The sequence below is a fragment of the Mytilus galloprovincialis genome, chromosome 9, assembly GCF_965363235.1.
Source record: "Mytilus galloprovincialis chromosome 9, xbMytGall1.hap1.1, whole genome shotgun sequence".
Classification (NCBI taxonomy): domain Eukaryota; kingdom Metazoa; phylum Mollusca; class Bivalvia; order Mytilida; family Mytilidae; genus Mytilus; species Mytilus galloprovincialis.
In genome coordinates, this window is record NC_134846.1 from 30,673,419 (window position 1) to 30,693,548 (window position 20,130).

The 20,130-nt window shown below is 32.5% G+C and overlaps 1 protein-coding gene across 1 annotated transcript in view; it reads left to right on the top strand.

Annotated features, from left to right (window-relative positions):
- Positions 1 to 6,096: 6,096 nt before the first annotated feature.
- The window catches only part of LOC143044791 (TATA-binding protein-associated factor 172-like), an 87,685-nt gene continuing 73,651 nt past the window's right edge, over positions 6,097 to 20,130 (top strand). Inside the window, exons 1-10 of the mRNA XM_076216956.1 lie at positions 6,097 to 6,409; positions 8,123 to 8,246; positions 9,081 to 9,195; positions 9,599 to 9,736; positions 13,319 to 13,488; positions 14,548 to 14,675; positions 15,150 to 15,303; positions 15,816 to 15,974; positions 16,360 to 16,455; positions 17,230 to 17,406. Coding sequence (XP_076073071.1) covers positions 6,399 to 6,409; positions 8,123 to 8,246; positions 9,081 to 9,195; positions 9,599 to 9,736; positions 13,319 to 13,488; positions 14,548 to 14,675; positions 15,150 to 15,303; positions 15,816 to 15,974; positions 16,360 to 16,455; positions 17,230 to 17,406 — 1,272 coding nt within the window. The 5' untranslated portion in view covers positions 6,097 to 6,398. The remainder of the gene's footprint in view (positions 6,410 to 8,122; positions 8,247 to 9,080; positions 9,196 to 9,598; positions 9,737 to 13,318; positions 13,489 to 14,547; positions 14,676 to 15,149; positions 15,304 to 15,815; positions 15,975 to 16,359; positions 16,456 to 17,229; positions 17,407 to 20,130) is intronic.

Sequence of the window (20,130 nt, forward strand, 5' to 3'; positions counted from 1 at the left end):
CATTTGTCTTTCTTGACACCATATATGTTGTAAAACTTAAAAAAAAAAATTCATGTTTGCATTCATTTTTTTTTTTTTAATCTTGTGCTTGTTTGCACAAATAAATAAATAAAAATATTCTTAGATATTTGAATAAAAGCAATTAATTGTAAAAAAAAATGTGTATGTGTTTTTAAAAAGTGAGTGTGATATGAACCAAAAGTGGCATTTTGTAGACTGAAAGTACACAATTATCTCCCTTATTTCCAAGGGAAATAAAAGGTACCTTTTATATATATTATTTTTAAGTTATGGAAATTAGAGCTATCAGTTGACACTGGAAGTAGCTGATCATCCTCTTTATTTCAAAAAGAACCACAGACTAAATATTTTTGAAATCTGAAAGATATATTACACAATATTTATTGAAGGTTCTTCTTTCTAACAAAACAAAGTTTTTGCACAACTTCATAAAAGTTCCATTAGATTTTAAATTATCACTATATAAGGTGGAATGATGAGAACAGGAAGTAAATAAATTATGATATATTACTTTACAATCGTATAGCACTAATAGCAAAATTCTAATCCCATAGCAATATTTCAATCTAAATTCTACACTATACTCTGTCAGCCTAGGCATGGGCTTTGCTCATTGTTGAAGGCCATACAGTGACCTATACTTGTTAATTTCTGTGACATTTCGTCTCTTGCGGAGAGTGGAGAGTTTTCTCATTGGCAAGCATACCACATCTTTTTTTTATATGTTGTATGGCAGTTATGTATATTTTTTTTTTAAATAAAATTTTTATGAGAACTTTCTCTTTTGAACTTGAGGTTAGTAGCAAATCCTTGCAGATAACAAACATTGAAGTTATATTTCTCAGTGTTTCAAGCGGAGGTAATTTTTGCCACTAGATTCTCCACTAATAAAATAACATACTATAAAGCACAACTAAAATTGGGGAAACTCAGATTTACTATACATCACTAAAATTTAAGTGTACAGCAACATTCAGCAAATTACTTAAACTAAGGACAGGAGATGATTTTGTTTTATGTAAAAATTGCACAAAAAGATGGAGGAATAAATATGAAAATTGAAGACGATACCAGAATAGAATAAATATGAAAATTGAAGACGATACCAGAATAAATATGAAAATTGAAGACGATACCAGAATAGAATAAATATGAAAATTGAAGACGATACCAGAATAAATATGAAAATTAAAGAGAATACCAACATGTATTGCTCAGAGGGCTATTGATATCAAAATGGACATATGTATTTATCTTTAGTAGTCTCACTGCTTCAATAAAAGTCAGGGCACTGTTTCATTCCATGTTTATTGTTAAAATCATCCATGTATCTTATATCCGAACAACAGGTTTCTAATTGTTTTTGTTTTTTTACAACAAAACATTCCAGGACTTCCTATTACATTTTTCATCAGCTGGAACTTTTCTTGTTAACTGGTAGTTAGTGGCCGTGGGTATCCAGAATGAAGAACCTTGATTATGGGAGTTGGGAAGCTACAAATTGGCCTTCTTAAATGTAAATCCATACTGGTCATGGTTCCATAGGCAGGGGCAGACATGGGCTCCCCTAGTCCAAATAATCATGACATCTGTCAACGCGATTTTAATTTTTTTTCTGGGTACCAGAAAAAACATTATTTGGACTAGGGCTCCCCTTAAATTCGCAATGCATGGGTTGTCCTCAGCTTATGGAATAATCCCTTTGATTTGGTTTTTTTTAGTGACAAATTAAGTGTGCGCCCGGTCAGATTTAGTCGAGCGCACCCAAAACGTGGGATATTCGAGCTTTCAACATCAGTATTGACAGTCTAGTGATCCTTTCAACTAATTCATTCGGCCCCCATAGACATAATTTACCCGTCCCCGAGATTATTTTAACTTCATTTGATCCCGGCAACTTTCAAAACGAGACGAACTATTTCTCAGACAAGGGTGTACGATCATTCAGAACAGAGATCCTTATTCTATTCCACAAAACATGCCCGTCAAAAGACTGGGAAACGAGATACATCTCGCAACTCAATTTTGTGAAACAGAACAAATCCTTCTGCCAATCGCATTCGCCTTATTATCATCATTGCGAGATAGATAGGAAACTATGCAATGATTCCATACTTCCAGAAGCTTCTCAGTTTGAAAACTATTTGTAATCATGGCGTGAGTTGCACCCCACGAAGTGAAGTTTTAACCTTGCAACAACACAACTCAATCGCGCCGTTTTGTCTTCACAGAAACTGTATACCAGAAGCATTTCCACATCACTTAATTTCCTGTGAAACAAAAGAAGAGTAAGGAAAGGATTAGGAAGGTGAATTTAGGAAGAAACAGAGAGTAAAATGCAGAAAAGATTCAAGAAAATAGCAAGAAGTAAGAGCGACATGTTTCCATGCCAGATGAGAGGAAAAGGAATGATAAGCAGCATTCACGCATGCGCTTGGTCGATCGCTTCCGGTGATCATAGAAAATATATCTAAATTATTTTACCTGGAAATTATTTTATTTTTTTCTGCATGGAAATTTTCATGCGTCGAAGCACTTTTCTGGATTGTCAATTTGACCACCACTGTCCAGGAACACTCAAACTCACAAGAACACACGAAAAGCTAGCTATAAATGTAAACATAATACTTTAAAAAAAAAAAATACCAAATCAGTCATCCCGATGTGGTTTGGGACATATGTAGTACCTGAGCCTGACTACTATAACCTTGTGTTATAGTAGTCTATAGTAGTCTCATATAGTACGTCCCGGGTATGGTCAATGATTTGTATATAGCGATATATACTATGGTCTGGTACTTTTATACTATTTCCAGTCTCGTTAGTATAATAGTTTCACGTATGGTCAAGGATTTGTATAGTCAGACTATGGTCTGGCACTATCATAGATCATTATACTATATCTGGAACTTTAGTATAAGTCCCAGACTATATCTATAGTGAGATCTATAGTCCCGACAGTATAAGTATGGTAAACTTTGGTTGACGGTAAGGTTATTTAAGTATGAACAGGGCCGTAACTACATTGAGGCAAATGAGGCAATTGCCTCATGTTAGAAATTTCAACAAAAAAAAATGAAACAAAAGATTGTCTTTACATCAAATTGTTTTCCCGGACATGTCTAGCAAGAAGCAAGTTCTCTTCACTCTCTGGTGTCGCCCCTGCATGTTTTTCGTGATCCATGTTTCTATTTTACTTTTAGTTTTCAGAGTTGATGGTCTACTGTTTGTACTTCTGTGTCCCGGGTTTGTCTTTTGTTCATTTATTATCCTACTTTATGACTATAGTCTGAGTGTTGATTTTCATTTGTAAACGTGTGCTTTTGCAATGTTGCATGCCCACCGATGTCCGGATATTGTGGGCGAACATACTTTAAGAATATATACGATGCTACAAGACACAGAAAAAATGGTCACTCCTGCATAGAGAATTGAACTTGATATCAAAGAATACAAAACTGGCTTTTTTTTGGTAGACAAAACTAGATAGCTGACATGGTTTGAATTAAAGTAAGATCACCAATTTCCCGGGATCAAATAATTTGAAAACAAGAATGTGTCCTCAGTACACGAATGCCCCACTCGCACTTTTATTTTCTATGTTCAGTGGACCGTGACATTGGGATAAAAACTCTAATTTGGCATTAAAATTAGAAAAATCATATCATAGGGAACATGTGTACTAAGTTTGAAGTTGATTGGACTTCAACTTCACCAAAAACTACCTGGACCAAAAACTTTAACCTGAAGCGGGACAGACGGACGGACGAACGGACGGACGAACGGACGCACAGACCAGAAAACATAATGCCCCTCTACTATCGTAGGTGGGGCATAAAAAACAATAATGTATTACCATAGGAACTTTTACATCGAAGGGTAAAACTTGCATTAAGTCATGTTCAGACCCTTTAACAGAAAATAAAGGAATACGGAGTAATTGTGCACGAAACCTAATCGCACACAAAATCAAGGCATAGAAAAATACTAATGATCAATGGTCAAAGTTGCTGGAGGGTCTTCAACAACAAAAGAATCAATAATACCGTAAAACAGGGTCAAGATGGTCCCTAGTGTCGACTTAGGCAGTACTAGTACTTAAAGTATAATACTGCACTGTCACTTTCTATATTAAAATATAGTCTTAAAAAATCACCAAAGTCTAAGCACAGTACAAGACAAGAACAGCTAGACAGACAGATCCGGTATTAATGATTATGAGAATTACGAATTTTGCTTTATCCTTCACATCGGTCTTTTAATGTTGTCCATAAAACCTATAATCTTAAATTACAAAAAATCTATGATTTTGCTTTGAGACCAGAATATTGTCGAAAAAATAGCTAAAAATTAATTGCGTTTCAATGTCAGAAAGAGTCCGGGAAACGCTCAGAATGTACGATTTTGCTCGACCCCTCGCCAAAATTTTTTCGCCTCGCTCCGCTCGCCAGATATATTTTGCCTCACTATTAGAAGAGGCTAGTTACGGCCCTGAAATATGAAAATTCTGGTGCTATTAAAAGAAGTCCACATATGTTTAAAAATGAAAATTTCAATTCACCTCTTGTTGACCTGTCCTATAAATGAGTATTTTCTATCTCGTCAGAATTTATGCGTGAACGTTTATAGGGCCTTGGTGGAACTGGAGGGCCACTATTCACTGGAATGTGAGAGTTTGTTGGTCTATCAATAAGGCAATCTAATTAAAATATTGATCTCTGATTACGTTATACATATGTAGTATAACGTAATCAGAGATCAATATTTTAATTAGATTGTCAATAAGGCTATCTCTAAATTCCCTTCCTTGAGTGTTTGAAATATTTGGTTGCGGTTTGTAAAGTTCTCCGTTAATATATAATCGATCTCGTACTAGAACCGCTTTGTTATTGTCCTTTTTGACTTGTTTTAATATAGGATAAAGTTCTTTGCGTTTTAATTCGATTTCTTTGGGAAATTGTTCCTTTATCCCGTAATCGGTACCTCTCAATCTGTACGCGCATTTCAAGACATACTCAAGATCTCGCCGTCTGGATGTAGAGCGAGCTACTATAGGTCTAATTCCGTTTCGATCTGTTTTCCCGAATCAACGGACATTTCCAAAGGATATAGTTTTGTATAGGCCAAGCTCTTTGTTGATGAAATCTCGTATTTTTATTTCCGTATCCTCGTCTGGTTGATACCTTAGTCCACTGAAAATTAAATTATTTTGCATAGATCTCCACTTCATTTCTACGACATCTTCTTCAAGAGATCACAACTTGGAGACATGTACTTCATCGATAAACTTGGGGAATCTACCAAGCTCTCCTAGCACTGCTAGGTTAGAAGACTTTTTGTTTACACCTAATATATACTTCGTATATCTTAAATGAGGGACGGAACAAATGTCCAAACACTACATGTACCCCAGTGACAACTATTAGAAACTTAGTCAAGTATAGATTTCACTGTTAAAAAAAGACAGATGCAAGACTTAATTTTGTGCTTGTTATTGTGTGCTCTATGATCGGGTTGTTGTCTCTTTGACACATTAATCCCTGGCAATCGGGACTTTCTATACTATTCTTAGTATAGAAAGTCCGTGATCCCAATTTCGATTCTCAATTTTATTACAAAAGCACAAGGGGAAAAACCAGAATATTTAAATACAGTTTTCTAATAGGATCACTGTATTTGTCGATGTAGGAACATAATATTTATAAATATACATTTTTGTGTGTCTTTTCGTTTCATTGTATTCCTAGATTTAATTGTATTCAAATAATCGTATTCACATTTTAACCAAATTTAACCTGATTATTCTGCATGTAATTGGCGTCTTAAATTGACAATACAATATATTTTATTTGGTTTGTTTGTTTTAGTGGAATAAATGCTTTTATATTTCGGACGTCGTCGAAGACACTAGGAACAATTTGTTTGTAGCTGTTTTCTGATTTCACCGCATATAACCTCTCATGAATGAACCTTGGATTTGATTGGTCTTTGTAAGGTCAGAGGTAAGATCATAAACCAATGAAAACAATAAACCCACAGTCTTATTGAGACGATGTGCAAAATGGCAGTCAGTATAAATACAAATGCCGCGGAGACGAGCAGAGTGGACAATAAAGCGGAAATAATTATTATTCATGTATTATTTTTGTTGCAAAGTTGCTTTTACTCCTTCTGTAGTATTTTCCACGCTTTTAGCGTTGATGTCAACTTCAGATTTTCAACTTTGAAAGTTTTTAAAACTCAGGATTTGTGTGTATTTTGGAAAAGTTTGAAGCTTGTGAAGAAAACCTATTTATCTGTTTCTTCGCCATATTTGTCTGCATGGGAAAGGAAAATGAAGGGATATGAATAATGAAAGAAACTGAGATTAATTGAAAATGACAACCAGGTAAAATAAAAGCATATATGCAAGAAAATTAAGGGGGAATGGGGGTGTTAAGGCAAAGTGACATAAAGGGGATATGTATATTATAGTGATTTTAAAAGTTTGGAATAACTAATGCATATTTCCTCAAAACAACATTAACATAATATGTCAAGTCACAACAAGCTTTAATAGCATTTTTTTGCTTGAGCTAGTGTCAAAGTCTCAAGAGCACTTGTAGGGCAAGATAGGGTTGTGAAGGGAGTTTTGTACCTTGACAAACCTCTTCAAAGATTTCTGAAGAACTCCCTAAATTCAATATTAACTGGAAAACCAATACATATTACCAGAAAACTTTACTGTGTATGGAGCAATACTGCTTTTATAGATAATAAAGTCTATTAGATACATAATCGCTATTTTACAAAATTTTCCTTTGATTTTACTGCATGACCAATAACTTCCTTTCTTCGCATAGTAGAATGATATGAAAAATTAACACTAGTAAATATTAAAGGAAGCACATGCCTGTTGTCAATGAAATTAACAATGTTGTCATATTTAAAATAGCTATATATAGATATAAGAAGATGTGGTATGATTGCCAATAAAACAACTCTCTCATCCAAGTCAAAGTACGGTCTTCAACACAGAGCTTTGGCTTGCACGTAATAGCAAGCGATATATGGCCCAAAAAATGACATGTGTAAAACCATGCAAACAGTAAAACCAAGTATAATCTATACAAAAAACGAGAAACACTTAAAAACCACATCAACAAATGACAACTTACTGTACATCAGATTCCACTTTTAAAACCTAGCTATAAAACCAGGTTCAATCCACCATTTTCTACATTTGAAAATGCCTGTACCAAGTCAGGAATATGACATGTATGACAGATCTTGTCCATTCGTTTTTGATGCGTTTTGTTATTTGATTTTGTCATGTTATTATAGACTTTCCTATTGATTTTCCTCTGAGTTCAGTATTTTTGTGATTTTACTTTTCACTTGAATTTTGGTGAATAGTTTACAATCATACACATAGTTGTTAATGTCTGTGTCAATTTGGTCTTTTGTGGATAGTTGTCTCATTGGCAATCATACCACATCTTCTTTTTTATGTTTCCTTAATTTTATATTCAATTAGGTCAAAATCCTGTCAAACATTTAAAAATAAAATGGCCAACATGTTGCCAAAAAATAATCCATTACAACTTGCAAGGAATCGCACTCCTTGACAAATTTTGCAGATAAACCTTGCAAGAAGCATTTTACAAACATGTAATGATGGTAACAACAATGTGTTCATAATGATGACATTGTCACATGCCTTGAATACAAAGATAAAATGGTGTAGATCAAGACATGTATGTGGTTAGACCAAAAAAAAATTAATGTGTTTGTTTCCTATTTCCCTACCTACCCTATATTTTAAGCTTAGAAAGATCTTGCCTTGAAGTATTTTTGGTCATTTTTCAATAAGCACCGACTTGATGATAAAAATAAAATTGTAAAACTTAAAAAAATAATCCCTACCTCCCTACCGTATTTTTTTCAAAGATGAAATAGGAAACACATATTATTTTATTTGGCCTTACACACATTACTTGTATTACATACCGTAATCCAATTTAATAGATAACAGACTGTTGGTATTAAAAAGCAAGTAAAAAAATATGGAATGAGAAACTTTTAAAGTATTTTTTATACAAGATGTTTTAATTTGTTACAGATTAGATCGGTTGTTTCTACTTCTGGATACTGGATCAACACCTCTGATAAGAAAATCTGCCGCTGAACAACTTGGCCAGGTCCAGAAATTACATCCTTATGAACTGAACAATCTTTTAGCAAAGGTATTTTTTCATAAAGTTAAATGCAACTACAAATTCATAAAGTTATGAATCAATCTTGTCATCGCCTTTCCATTTTTAATTTAAAAATAAGAAAACATTGTATGATTGCTATTGACACAAACCATGCTAACCAGAGACCAAATGGCAGCTACATAAACCATGTTTCGATTGACTGGGCAGATAATTTCAGAGTTGTGTCCCCTTTTGCATAACAATTTGTCTTATGAAATCTTACTTTGTAATTGCTTCTCCACATACTAAGGTTAAAACATCTTAAAATTTAGTATAAATTATATATGTGTCCTAAATATGCTATTAAAATAAGTTAATATATTGATCATGTTGATAGGAAATATTCCAATTAGTAGTTTTCATCTTTAATGCCACAATTAGTTTAAGGTAACCTAAAAAATTATAGGATACCTGGGTACCAGTTTATTATGATGTGATTTTGTGAAGGTAATATATTTTCCCACGGGTCTTTCAAAATCACCAGTGACCATGGTAACTGTCAATTGTTCAAATTGTATTTTTTCTAAACTTAAAGCCAAACTAAAGGTATTACAAATGGGTACTGTATGATCACTGTTGCCGTTAAATGAACTGATGCATATCTTATGTTTCTTGGAGATTTGCTTTCAATGAAAGTTTTTTATCCACCTCTTCCATGTATGCCCCAAAAAAGGTGAGGAGACGATATCAAAAACTTGAGTGAGTTGTTCAGACTTAAATCATGTAAATAGAAAACTCAACAATAAAAGAAAAAATGATCTTAACCCTTGAATTATATATCTTTTTGTATTATTAGTATTTTCATTAACTTCTCATTTTTAGGTCCATGGATACTTGTGTAGCCAGAGTTGGGAAACCAGAATTGCTGCAGGCCAGGCAGTTGATGCAATATGTAGGAATGTGCCAAAATTTGAACCAAAAATATATATTAAGCAAGGTAAGGACTATATTCCATTGATTATAATGGAGGTCAGAGGGTAGATAAGGACATTTTATTTTTGGACATCGGTTGATGGAAATTAATGGTAGTCAGTTGAATGGAAAAATATCAAGCAAATATGTTGGTTGTGCCCAATCCTATCGATTAGAATTTATTTTAACCAAGTAACTTAGTAAATAAACTATAAGTCACATTAAACTGCCTTCAACAATGAGCAAAAACCTGCCTGCATAGCAAGCTTTAAAAGGCCATGAAATGCCTTATGTTGTTAAATGAAGATTTGTATTTATCTTAAGTCAAAGAATAGTTTTGGATCTTCAAAATCTCTACAAAAATTATATGGTGGTGAATATACTGCTTTTTTTATTTTGTAAAAACTATGTTTTCATATTCATTTTAGAGGCATCAGAACCTGCCACTTCAGACGTTACAGGAAAGCTGCTGTTCTCTCAGTTTGATCTCAGGAAAGTTCTTGTTCATGGAACTTCATTACTTAGCACTGAAGAAAAACAGTTTGAACTTGGAGAAGAATTTTCTGGTATGATTTACAGTAGAGTTTTCTTCCCAAATGGCAGGTTAATACAGGGTTCTTGTTAAGATGCATATATACGCGTCCTGGACACATGGAAATCGAGCTGGACGCATCATTTTAGAAACCCGTGAGTCCCTGGGAGGCTTCCTGATTGTACCCCCTGAGTCCCAGAAACATTGTTTTGTCTAGAAGATTTATGATTCAACATTGTTTTGAGCCATTGTTTTGACAAGAAACTTAACTGGAAGTTGATGTCAATAAATCGATAGGATGCGTAGATCAATATTTTTGACAACTGATAGATTTATAATTTACATTGTCTGCATGGTTGAACAAGCCAATGAACGATCATGACCCATTTGTCAAATTGAATAGTAAAAATTGTTTGCAAACTATTTCTTTTAAATACAAATGCTTGACTGTACCTTTAACAGTCAGGGGACTTACTTAAATGAGTGATTTTCTAAATCACTAATTCAAGTAACATTATTTCCATAAAGGTTGGCAGTAAGAGTTGTCTTTCTTTAACAATCACCTATTTAAGTAGTACAAAACAATCACTAGAAGAAGTGATTTAATTTTACTGTAGCTTTAAATATAGAATAAAAATGATCCAGGGACTAATTATGTTTCTAAACTTATCAGAACCAACATCTGTGTTGTCTAGGATGACCAGGTCATTTCAGGTGATGACCATGTACTGAATCTAAGATAATGACATAAAAATCACTTGTTTAAGTATCATACCTCAATTTTCTTCCCAAAAATCACTTGTTTAAGTATTATTATTTTAATAACCCCCACATATTTCAACCCCCCCGAACAGTGAAATTTTTATCGCGAACAGTAGAATTTTATTACATAATCTGAAAGATGAAACCTTGAACTTTACAGGAAAAATACTCCCACTGCTGGGAAAAATCTGTTAAGAAAGTATCAGTTCATTATTTAAAGCCATTATTATAGCATTTTTTCAACTGAAATAGAATTTGCAGCTAAATGATAGCATCAAAGGCATAAACCTTACTACTTCAAAGAAGCAAAAAAATTCATTTTTTCAATTTTACTAATGAAAAGATATTATTTAAACCTATGTGTTTAAAATTTTGGTAAAACTTCAAAATCACAATTTGTGACAAAACTTAGAATTTGCTACTCAAATAAGTGATTTAAAAATCACTTATTTCAATAAGTCCCCGGACTGTTTAATGGAATGAATATAAATCCAAAGTAAATTATTAAAAGCAGTATAATCCAGAAATTAAATGAATTCCTTGGCCATATGTTTTCTTTTGTTGACAAACATGTCACATGATCATTTTTGGCATGAAAAATACTTGGGGTAACCCCTTATAACAGACAACCCTGTCTGGATATTTATAGACATTTAAAATAAACAGCTGATATAGCAGTGCCATGAAAATAGTTAAACTTGGTATATATATTCAATCTACACCAATTGAATTGGGAAAAGGGTGTAAAGGGGAAGGGGTTAATTTGTAAAGTTTTTGTTTTTTTGTCATTTAAAATTGGTAACTAAAAATCTCCAGGCAAATTCTTTTACTGAGTTTTATTATAAATAATCCATTCATATTTAAAAAAAAAAAAAAAAAAAAAAAAAAAAAAACTAAAACCCTACCTATCGCCCCAATCTTTTTTATGGCACTCTGGCTTTGGCAAACCCAACATTTTTTTCAATGTGGTTCCACATCAAAAATTGATAGACCCAGAAAGAAGTCTATTACATGTATATATTTTGAACAATAACTATTAAGAGATCATAATTTTTATTGATGTAATAAAAACTGCCAATCCAACATGCATCGTTTGAATTGTATTTCGTCATATTTCATTATATTATGACACAAAAAATTACATGCATCCTGGACTGATCTGGACTCATCAAAATCTATTGGGACTCACCATTTCTAAAAGTGATGGAGTCCCAGGACTCACCATGAAAAATTCCTAGTGAGAACCCTGTTACATGTGTTAATAGTGTTTTGAAGGGGAAGAGGGACAGATATATAGGATATTGGGGAAATAAAAAAGATGGTAGAATGGTATGAAGGGGAGAATAATGAGAGATTTTTTGGTGAAAAGTAGAAAAGTTTGATGGAGGAAAGGATGGAGACAAAAGGATAGAGAAAAGAAAGAAGCAGAGTAAAATTTTGATACATTAACCCTTGTTGCAAATTTGTCCAGATGCAATAATAACATCATTTATTATGTCTGAAGCTGTGACACATGAAAGAAATATGGGAGAAAACTTGCTAGATTTTTATTTACAAATTGCAAACATTCTTTACCAAATTGTTTTTAATCAAATACATTTGGCTTGCAAAACTAGAGAACATGTATTTTTTGCATTGAAGACTTGTTGGTAACCTTCTGCTGTTGTCTTCTCTATGGTCAGGTTGTTGTCTCTATGACACATTCCCCATTTCCATTCTCAATTTTATATTAGGCCAAAAAAAAATATATGTCTGTTTCCTGTTTCCCGACCGACCCTGACTCAAAGCCCCCGACCCTAGATCTTTTTATTCAATTCCGGAAAAAAATCGTTTCCGGTCCGGAAAAATTCGGTTCCGGTCCGATCCAGATCCGTATTTTACTATACCCAAACAATCAAAATGGCTGCTCCCAGCACAAATGTGCTACAATTAAGGTTTAAAAAATGTCGGCACTGGGAGGATTATTCAATTAAAGCTTCTTTAAAGAGATTAAATGATTTTAGGGTACAGGACCCTAACCAAACATGACATTTATCCATCTGCAAATCTGACAGGGAGTGCAAAAATAATAAAAAAAAAAAAAAAAAAAAAAAAAAAAAATCCCGACCTACCGACCCTGATTTTTTTGCCTTGGCAGCAGGAAACAGACATATATTTTTTTTTGGCCTTATTTATACCTCAGCCAGGTAATATTGATGCTAAGTTCAGTATATACTTTTTTACCTTTTTTATTAAATTTTTTCATAAATAAACATTAACCTGACAAAATGATGACTCAAATTGCAAAATGAAAAGACTGTAATTAAATTTCAACTCTCAAAATTTTGATTAGTCTCATAATTTTAAGTCTACATGTAAGCATGATGAAAAAAAAATGTGATGAATTTAACCATAGTGAGAATCTTTTCTTGAAAGTTATAATGAATTTTGTAATCTTTGGTAACCATAATGAAATTGCAAGCTTAAAAATTTCTAAATTGTCGTATCTCATTGAAACAACCTGAATGGAAACTGTAAATTCAGAAATTATTGCAATGTTTTATTATTGCTGAAAATGCGACAGGGTTATAATCACAATAATTTGAACTCAAATATTGAAATTTTGTATATGAGGTAAACAAGGTTGCAAAAATGTAATCACATTTTAGTCTAAAATGACAAAATCACAAGATAAATACATGCAATAATTTCTGAATTTACAATATTTAATGATTTATGTATCTTTTGCAACAGTTGCAATGACTAATTAATGCATATTGATATATCATTATATAATAACTACATGTAAAAATCAGTTAAAACATTGTAATGTATGATTTGCATTAAATAAATGTTTTCTTTTTTTTTACTTTAGGATTAGATGATAAAGAGAAATTAAGTAGACAACGACAGATGTTAAACAAGAAACTAGGTTTAGATATGGCGGGAAGCTTGAAACTTGGTCTTGATGGAGATTTGTTCTCAGACGAAGATCTTAAATCTGGATTAAACACATCTTATGACAATATCATTAAACAAGAAAAGGTAAAAATAGTTTTAAAGCAGAGAATAGTCATTTAGATATTGATTTATTGAGCAAATTATGAAACATAAAAAAGTAAGTACATGTATATTTGAATAATGTGAGTTGTAAGTGCACTTTTATATAATATACAAAAGTAATTTAGGTATTGATTTATGGAACAAATTTTACAACAATAAAAGTTAGTACATGTAGGTTATTAATGTATTTGAATAAATTTGAGTAGTAAATGCACTTTTATTTATAAAACAAGTACATGTATTTGAGACTGATTCTGAGGCTACACAATTAAAACTTTTATTTTATTGCTTCCCCAACAAATATTGGAAGCATATAATTATAAATTGGTTTGGATCAGAATGTGTGTCTCAAAACAAATTTATGGTTTCTGCATGATAACGTTTGATTCTGATTGTTTGATTGGCATCAACTTATACAGATGAAAGATATAGAGAAGAAAAAGGCACATTTTGATTTCTTTATAATAAATTGCATGGCTGCATATAATTGCTAATTTAAAAAAAAATCTAGACCTATCTTTTTGAATCAAAGACTTACCATCATAACTTGCATGTTTGAGACAAGTAAATGATGTTATAGCACAAAAAAGAATAAACCAAAAAATGAAACTGTTTTTCGAATAAAATTGTCCTGGTATGCTGGTTTTTAGGGGAGGGGACAATCTTAATTTTATTTTTTGCCCTTCACTAAACACCAAACCAGCACCTTTACTTGAGTCATTTGCAAATTCTTGTTCAGATGTAGAAGACAGAACCTCTCGATAGGAAAAGAGATCATTTTTGACCATTAATCATCATCCATTTTTTGTTCCTGATACTGTTTATGCTATACTCTGCTTTTTTCTTTATACCATAACAGACATTTACCTCCCCTCTTTTTCTTTTTAATCCTAGATCAGCCCCTGAAGATAGGTCTTTACACATATTATTGAGAATCCATATTGATTTGAGGTCATTTTTACTTTAATCTGACAATGCCTGATATAGAATTGTGACTTAGCCCATCAACCTTTTAATGATTAAATATAAATATTTTGACAGACATGCGTATCAGAGATAATAAAACAACAATTAATGGATGTGACCAGTGGAATGAGTGCTAGAGAAAGGAACCGAGCCAAACGTAGAACTAAACTGTTAGCTAAACAGAGGTCAAGGGATGTCCAAAGGTTAGCAAAAAAATAATAGTCGATAGCTAGGTTTCTGACTAATTGCCAAACGTAGAACTAAACTGTTAGCTAAACAGAGGTCAAGGGATGTCCAAAGGTTAGCAAGAAATAATATTTGATAGCTAGGTTGTGAGTGTTTGCAAAGCGTAGAACTAAACTGTTAGCTAAACAGAGATCAAGGGATGTCCAAAGGTTAGCAAAAAGTAATATTTGATAGCTAGGTTTCTGAGTAATTGCCATATGTAGAACTAAACTGTTAGCTAAACAGAGGTCAAGTGATGTCCAAAGGTTGGCAAAATAATATTTGATAGCTAGGCTATGATTATTTGTAGATGTGTTGGTAAACAAATTTTTAAAGCTTTTTTCTATTGAAAATTCCTAGTAAATACTGAATTAAAACTATTATTTACCATTTTACTTTAAGAAACCTGTCACATATGTTTGCTTTGTAAAAACTCTGCTTGTTGCTTGTAGTGAGCAACTCTCATTTGATGCAGAACCTCCATTAAAGAAGTCAAGGTCATTGGCTGAAGGTGACACTACCAGTAATGGGAAATTAAATGTTGAGATTAAGGAAGAGAAACTCATTATAGAAAACAATGCTGATAATACTCTTAATATGGAAGAGGTATTATTATATTAACCAGAAACCAAGATATATTAATACATCTGAAACTATACGTCTGCTTTTCAGGCAAAAGGTCAAATCTATTCAGTGTGCAAGACAATCTTTTTTAAAAGCACATTGTTGCTAAATTCAATTCTTAAAAACAATAAAATTATCAATATCAGGAGTATGATTGATTTCAACAATACTTTAAAAACAAATTAAACAATATAGAGCATATACATATAGTGTGGATTTATGACTTGAAAAATAACTGTATATTGTTGATAGGCTTGCTCTAGAATAAAATGTTTTGGGTTCTTTGAAAATATGGAAAATTTAGTAAATTTCTACTGGAATAGAAAGTAAACAAATATGTAAATGGAGGAACCCCTTCAGATATTCATACAAAATTTTTGATTTTTTTTGTATCTAGAAAATGTCTTGCTGAAGAATAAATGATTTAATACTGGCATACAAATGTGTAAGTTTTGTTTAATTTGTGTGCAATTACATATTATATACACTTGTAGGTAGAAGAATGGCCATTTGAATCCTTCAGTGAGATGTTAATGAATGACCTTTTCCATAGTTCATGGGAAACCAGACATGGTGCTGCTACTGGTTTAAGGGAGGTAATAAAATACCATGGCAACACAGCAGGAATGTCTATTGATACACCTCAGGATCAAGTAAGATATTCTTTTTTGTGTCTTTATAATAGAACTTGTGCATTAACACAAATAAGAGTTGATACAGTAAATTCATAAATTGTTGTGTTCATTTATTGTAAAATGCACAAAAAAGGGCATATTGCAAGTTTCAGAAAATGCTAATACATATAATGCTACAAAAAATTTGTGAGATTTCAATAATTAATTATTAAAAAGACCCTTTGTTACTTAAACAGTATGTAAATTGTAAGTTTATATGAACAAAATTATGGGAATAAATCATCACCAAAATCACATGCATTCAATTGTTTTCAAATTGTTTTAACACCGGCATTAGAAATGTTTAACAAAATCACTGCATTATCTGCTTGAAATATCTTTATGTGTATATTTTATATTTCAGCTTACAGGAATAAACCAGTTCTGGCTTTCAGATGTATCACTCAGACTGTTATGTGTCATGGCTTTGGATAGATTTGGAGATTTTGTGTCAGATGAGGTATAATCTAGTATACTCCTCCTTATGATAATACTGTTTATTCATTTCATTTGATGTTAAAGAATACTTGAAATTTTTGTGGATTGAGAAAAATTTGATTTTTTTTTTTGGATTCTTGAAATTGTCAATTTGAACAGTTCAGCAAACAAACCTATAGAAACTATGGTAATTTTTTTTATGTTGGAACTCATGATTCTCATCCACCAACGAAAATGATAAGAATTGGTATCCTAAGAATAATAATGAATTCACAATTATCTAGTGTTCCTGTATCAGGGGCGGATCCAGCCATTTTAAAAAGGGGGGGGGGTTCCAACTATATGCTCCCATTCAAATGCATTGATCGTCAAAAAAAAGGGGGTTCCAACCCCCGGAACCCCCTCCCCCCCCCCCCTGGATCCGCCAATGCTGTATTTTTGATAATACATAAATATGATTACTGGAATAATCATAAGAATATGGACAGTACAACAGACCACTTAAACAACAAACATCTAACTCCTTAAAAAATAACAAACAATATTTAACAAATCATCCAGGTAGCCTACAAAGAACACATTCAAAGAGAATTTAAAATTTAAAAAGTGTTAAATTTTTTTAAAGGGAAAAGTGCACAAATGGGGTCGTCCTTGAAAAAAGCACCAATACCTTTTTATAGGATGCCTTCTAACTCCCAAATAAGAATAAACGTTAAAGCAATATGAAGAGAACTTCTTGCAAACAAATTGCTAACATGACATGTGAATTGTAATTTCTGTAAATGTCTATTTTTAGGTAGTAGCTCCAGTACGGGAATCCTGTGCTCAATGTTTAGGTGTTCTAATTAAATTTTTAAATGCTCCCGAGGTAGAAGGTGTTGTGATGGTATTACTACAGCTGTTAAGTCAGAGTCAGTGGGAAGTCAGACATGGTGGCCTTCTTGGATTTAAATACCTTTTGGCAGTTAGACAGGTAATATCCTAGCGTAGTCTAAAATCGTTCATCTTGTCAGTTCGTTAGGTATTTGTGTTTGAACTTAACACACGGGGAAACTCCGCACTGACGTCACTACGCTACTTCCGGCGTAGAAAAACAGAGGAGAATATGTTTTTTCTGCACTTTTGAATAAAAAAACATTTCTGAAGGTCAGTTTTCATTGTTGTTCTCAATTATTGCTAAAAAATGCCAATTTTCTAATGCCCGTTTCAATCCCGACTTCCGAATGTCTAAAAACATTCTAGAACTTCACAAAATCCCACTTCCGGCCTCCATTGCTTTGTGTACATTCCATTCAGCGTCATCAATCTTGTAGCAGGCAATACAGGTCAAGCAAATCGTATTTTTAGGAATTTTAAAATGACATGCTCCTTACGTCTTTTGCGATTTTCCCGCGAAAAAAGCCCAACCAAAATGAAAGGAAAACTAATTGAAAAAACGATGCCCATGCCATAATTTTGTACAGGAATATAGAGTAGGTTAATAAAAAACAATTTACATTTATTTTTCATGCAATTTTCTTTTTATTCATTATAAAAAGATCGATATTCTGACCATCATGACTGTAGGTAAATATTCATACAGAATTCCATTGATGTTAAAAGGGATGGCAAAAAAATAGTTTTCCTGTTGTATAAAACCCAAAATTATTGCAAACTATTTTGAAGCAATATCCCACAAAGAAATAACGTAATTGCCGTAGACTGAAAAATCCCCTAATTGACAGTAGAGCAATTTGATTGGGTAGAACGAATTGTCATCACGTGATTTTGACGCCATTGAAATTTAAATGTAAACAAACAAGGTCAGAAGGTTCAGTATGGGACAGCATCGTACATTTAGTTACTGACAAATAATTATGAGTTACCAAGCTTGACAATGCATGGTAATAAAAAATGAAAGCTAAGTCTACAGAAAAAATAAGAAAAAAATAGCCTTAGGATAACGACTTATCAACACACCTGGATACTACTGTGAATTTGCTGTTTCAGAATCTAATGCATTCTGGGTAATATTTTCAAAAGAGTACATCAAAACGTTGTGATTAGTTTGAAACGTTCTAAACAATTAAGATTTAACAAATGACACAACGTTATTTTCATTTTGTGTAAGAACAAAGAGATTACCCATAGTCCTTTAGGTGAATTGAATTGTATAATCGATAAAACAATTTTGATGGATTGAGGAAAAATGTATTTTCATGGATGCTTTATTTTGTGGGCTTCACAAATTCTGCAAAATGGATTGAAAATTTGTACTTTATTGAAACCTAAATTTGTGGCTCACTGAAACCAACGTAATCTACAAAAAATAGAAAACCGTAAAAATAATAATTCTTCAGTATCCTTTACAAAACAATTGGTTAACAGCATTAAAATCAAGAGATGTTTTATGACTGCCAACAGTCAAAATTAATAAGTTGATAGGATGAAATAAAAAGCTTTTACAGTATACACGTAGACATAATGTTTGACAGCTCATCATAAAAAACTTGAATAGTGTTTTTGTGAAGAATTGTATTTTTATGCCCCACGTACGATAGTAGAGGGGCATTATGTTTTCTGGTCTGTGCGTCCGTTCGTCCGTCTGTTCGTTAGTTCGTCTGTCCCGCTTCAGGTTATAGTTTTTGGTAGAGGTAGTTTTTGATGAAGTTGAAGTCCAATCAACCTGAAACTTAGTATACATGTTCCTTAGGCCAGGGTTTTTTAATTTGTTGGTTTACGGATTTTCCCCATGAAAAAGTCGGGTCGGTCGGTCGGGAAAAAAATGAAAAAAAAAATCTTTCAAGACAGAAAAATATGCAAAATAAATATGTATTTCGCCTGTCTAACAATATGTTTGTTATGCTATTTTGTCATCATTTCTTAGATTTTAGTTCGATGAAATTTTATTGCTCAGCTGTCATAAACATCGCATGACATTCTAAGAATTTCCCGTAAAAAAAGGGGGTGCACATACATAGCCGAAATTAAATCTTCAATTCACAAACAAGAAAAACAGATTCGCGAAGCTCTTAATTAATTCCAGAAACTTGGTGAATTATCATCTTCAAGCACGAAAACTGATAAAGAAAAAATGTAAAAACGTGGTACGAAAATAAGTTTCAACACAGGTGTCAAAAACGTAATAGACTCGTCCACTGGAAAAACGATAATATCGGGTTAATCTGTTGTCATGCATTCGTTTTTTATCCAAATGGACAAATTTTTTTTTTTTATTATCTATGAAACAAGAAAATTCCAAATGATTATTTGATATTCAATACTTTAACTTGATGTCTTCCACCTGTCCACATTTGGACAAGTCTATTTCTATCAGATGATGCATCTTACGGACTGATGACAAATACAGGGAAACGAACTTATTGTGTAATTGGTTTTAAAAACATGTTTCGTTTCGCAAAATTATTTGCGCAAACAACATTTCGAGGTCAGTTATAATTGATTTGTCTATTTTTAGAAACGTAAACTGGAAGTTTTATTTTCTCACTACAGAAAGTGCGATATTTGCATTCATTTTATATAAAAAGAATATTTTAATTTTTCAGGGATCATGCATTTGTTAGGGTCGGCGGGAATAAAAAAGCATGAAAAGTCAATTTTATTTTTATTCTGGAAATCAGCAAAATCAGGTCCGCGGATCCGTAAACCAACAAATTAAAAAATTCTGGCCTTATGATATGATGTTTCTAATTTTGAG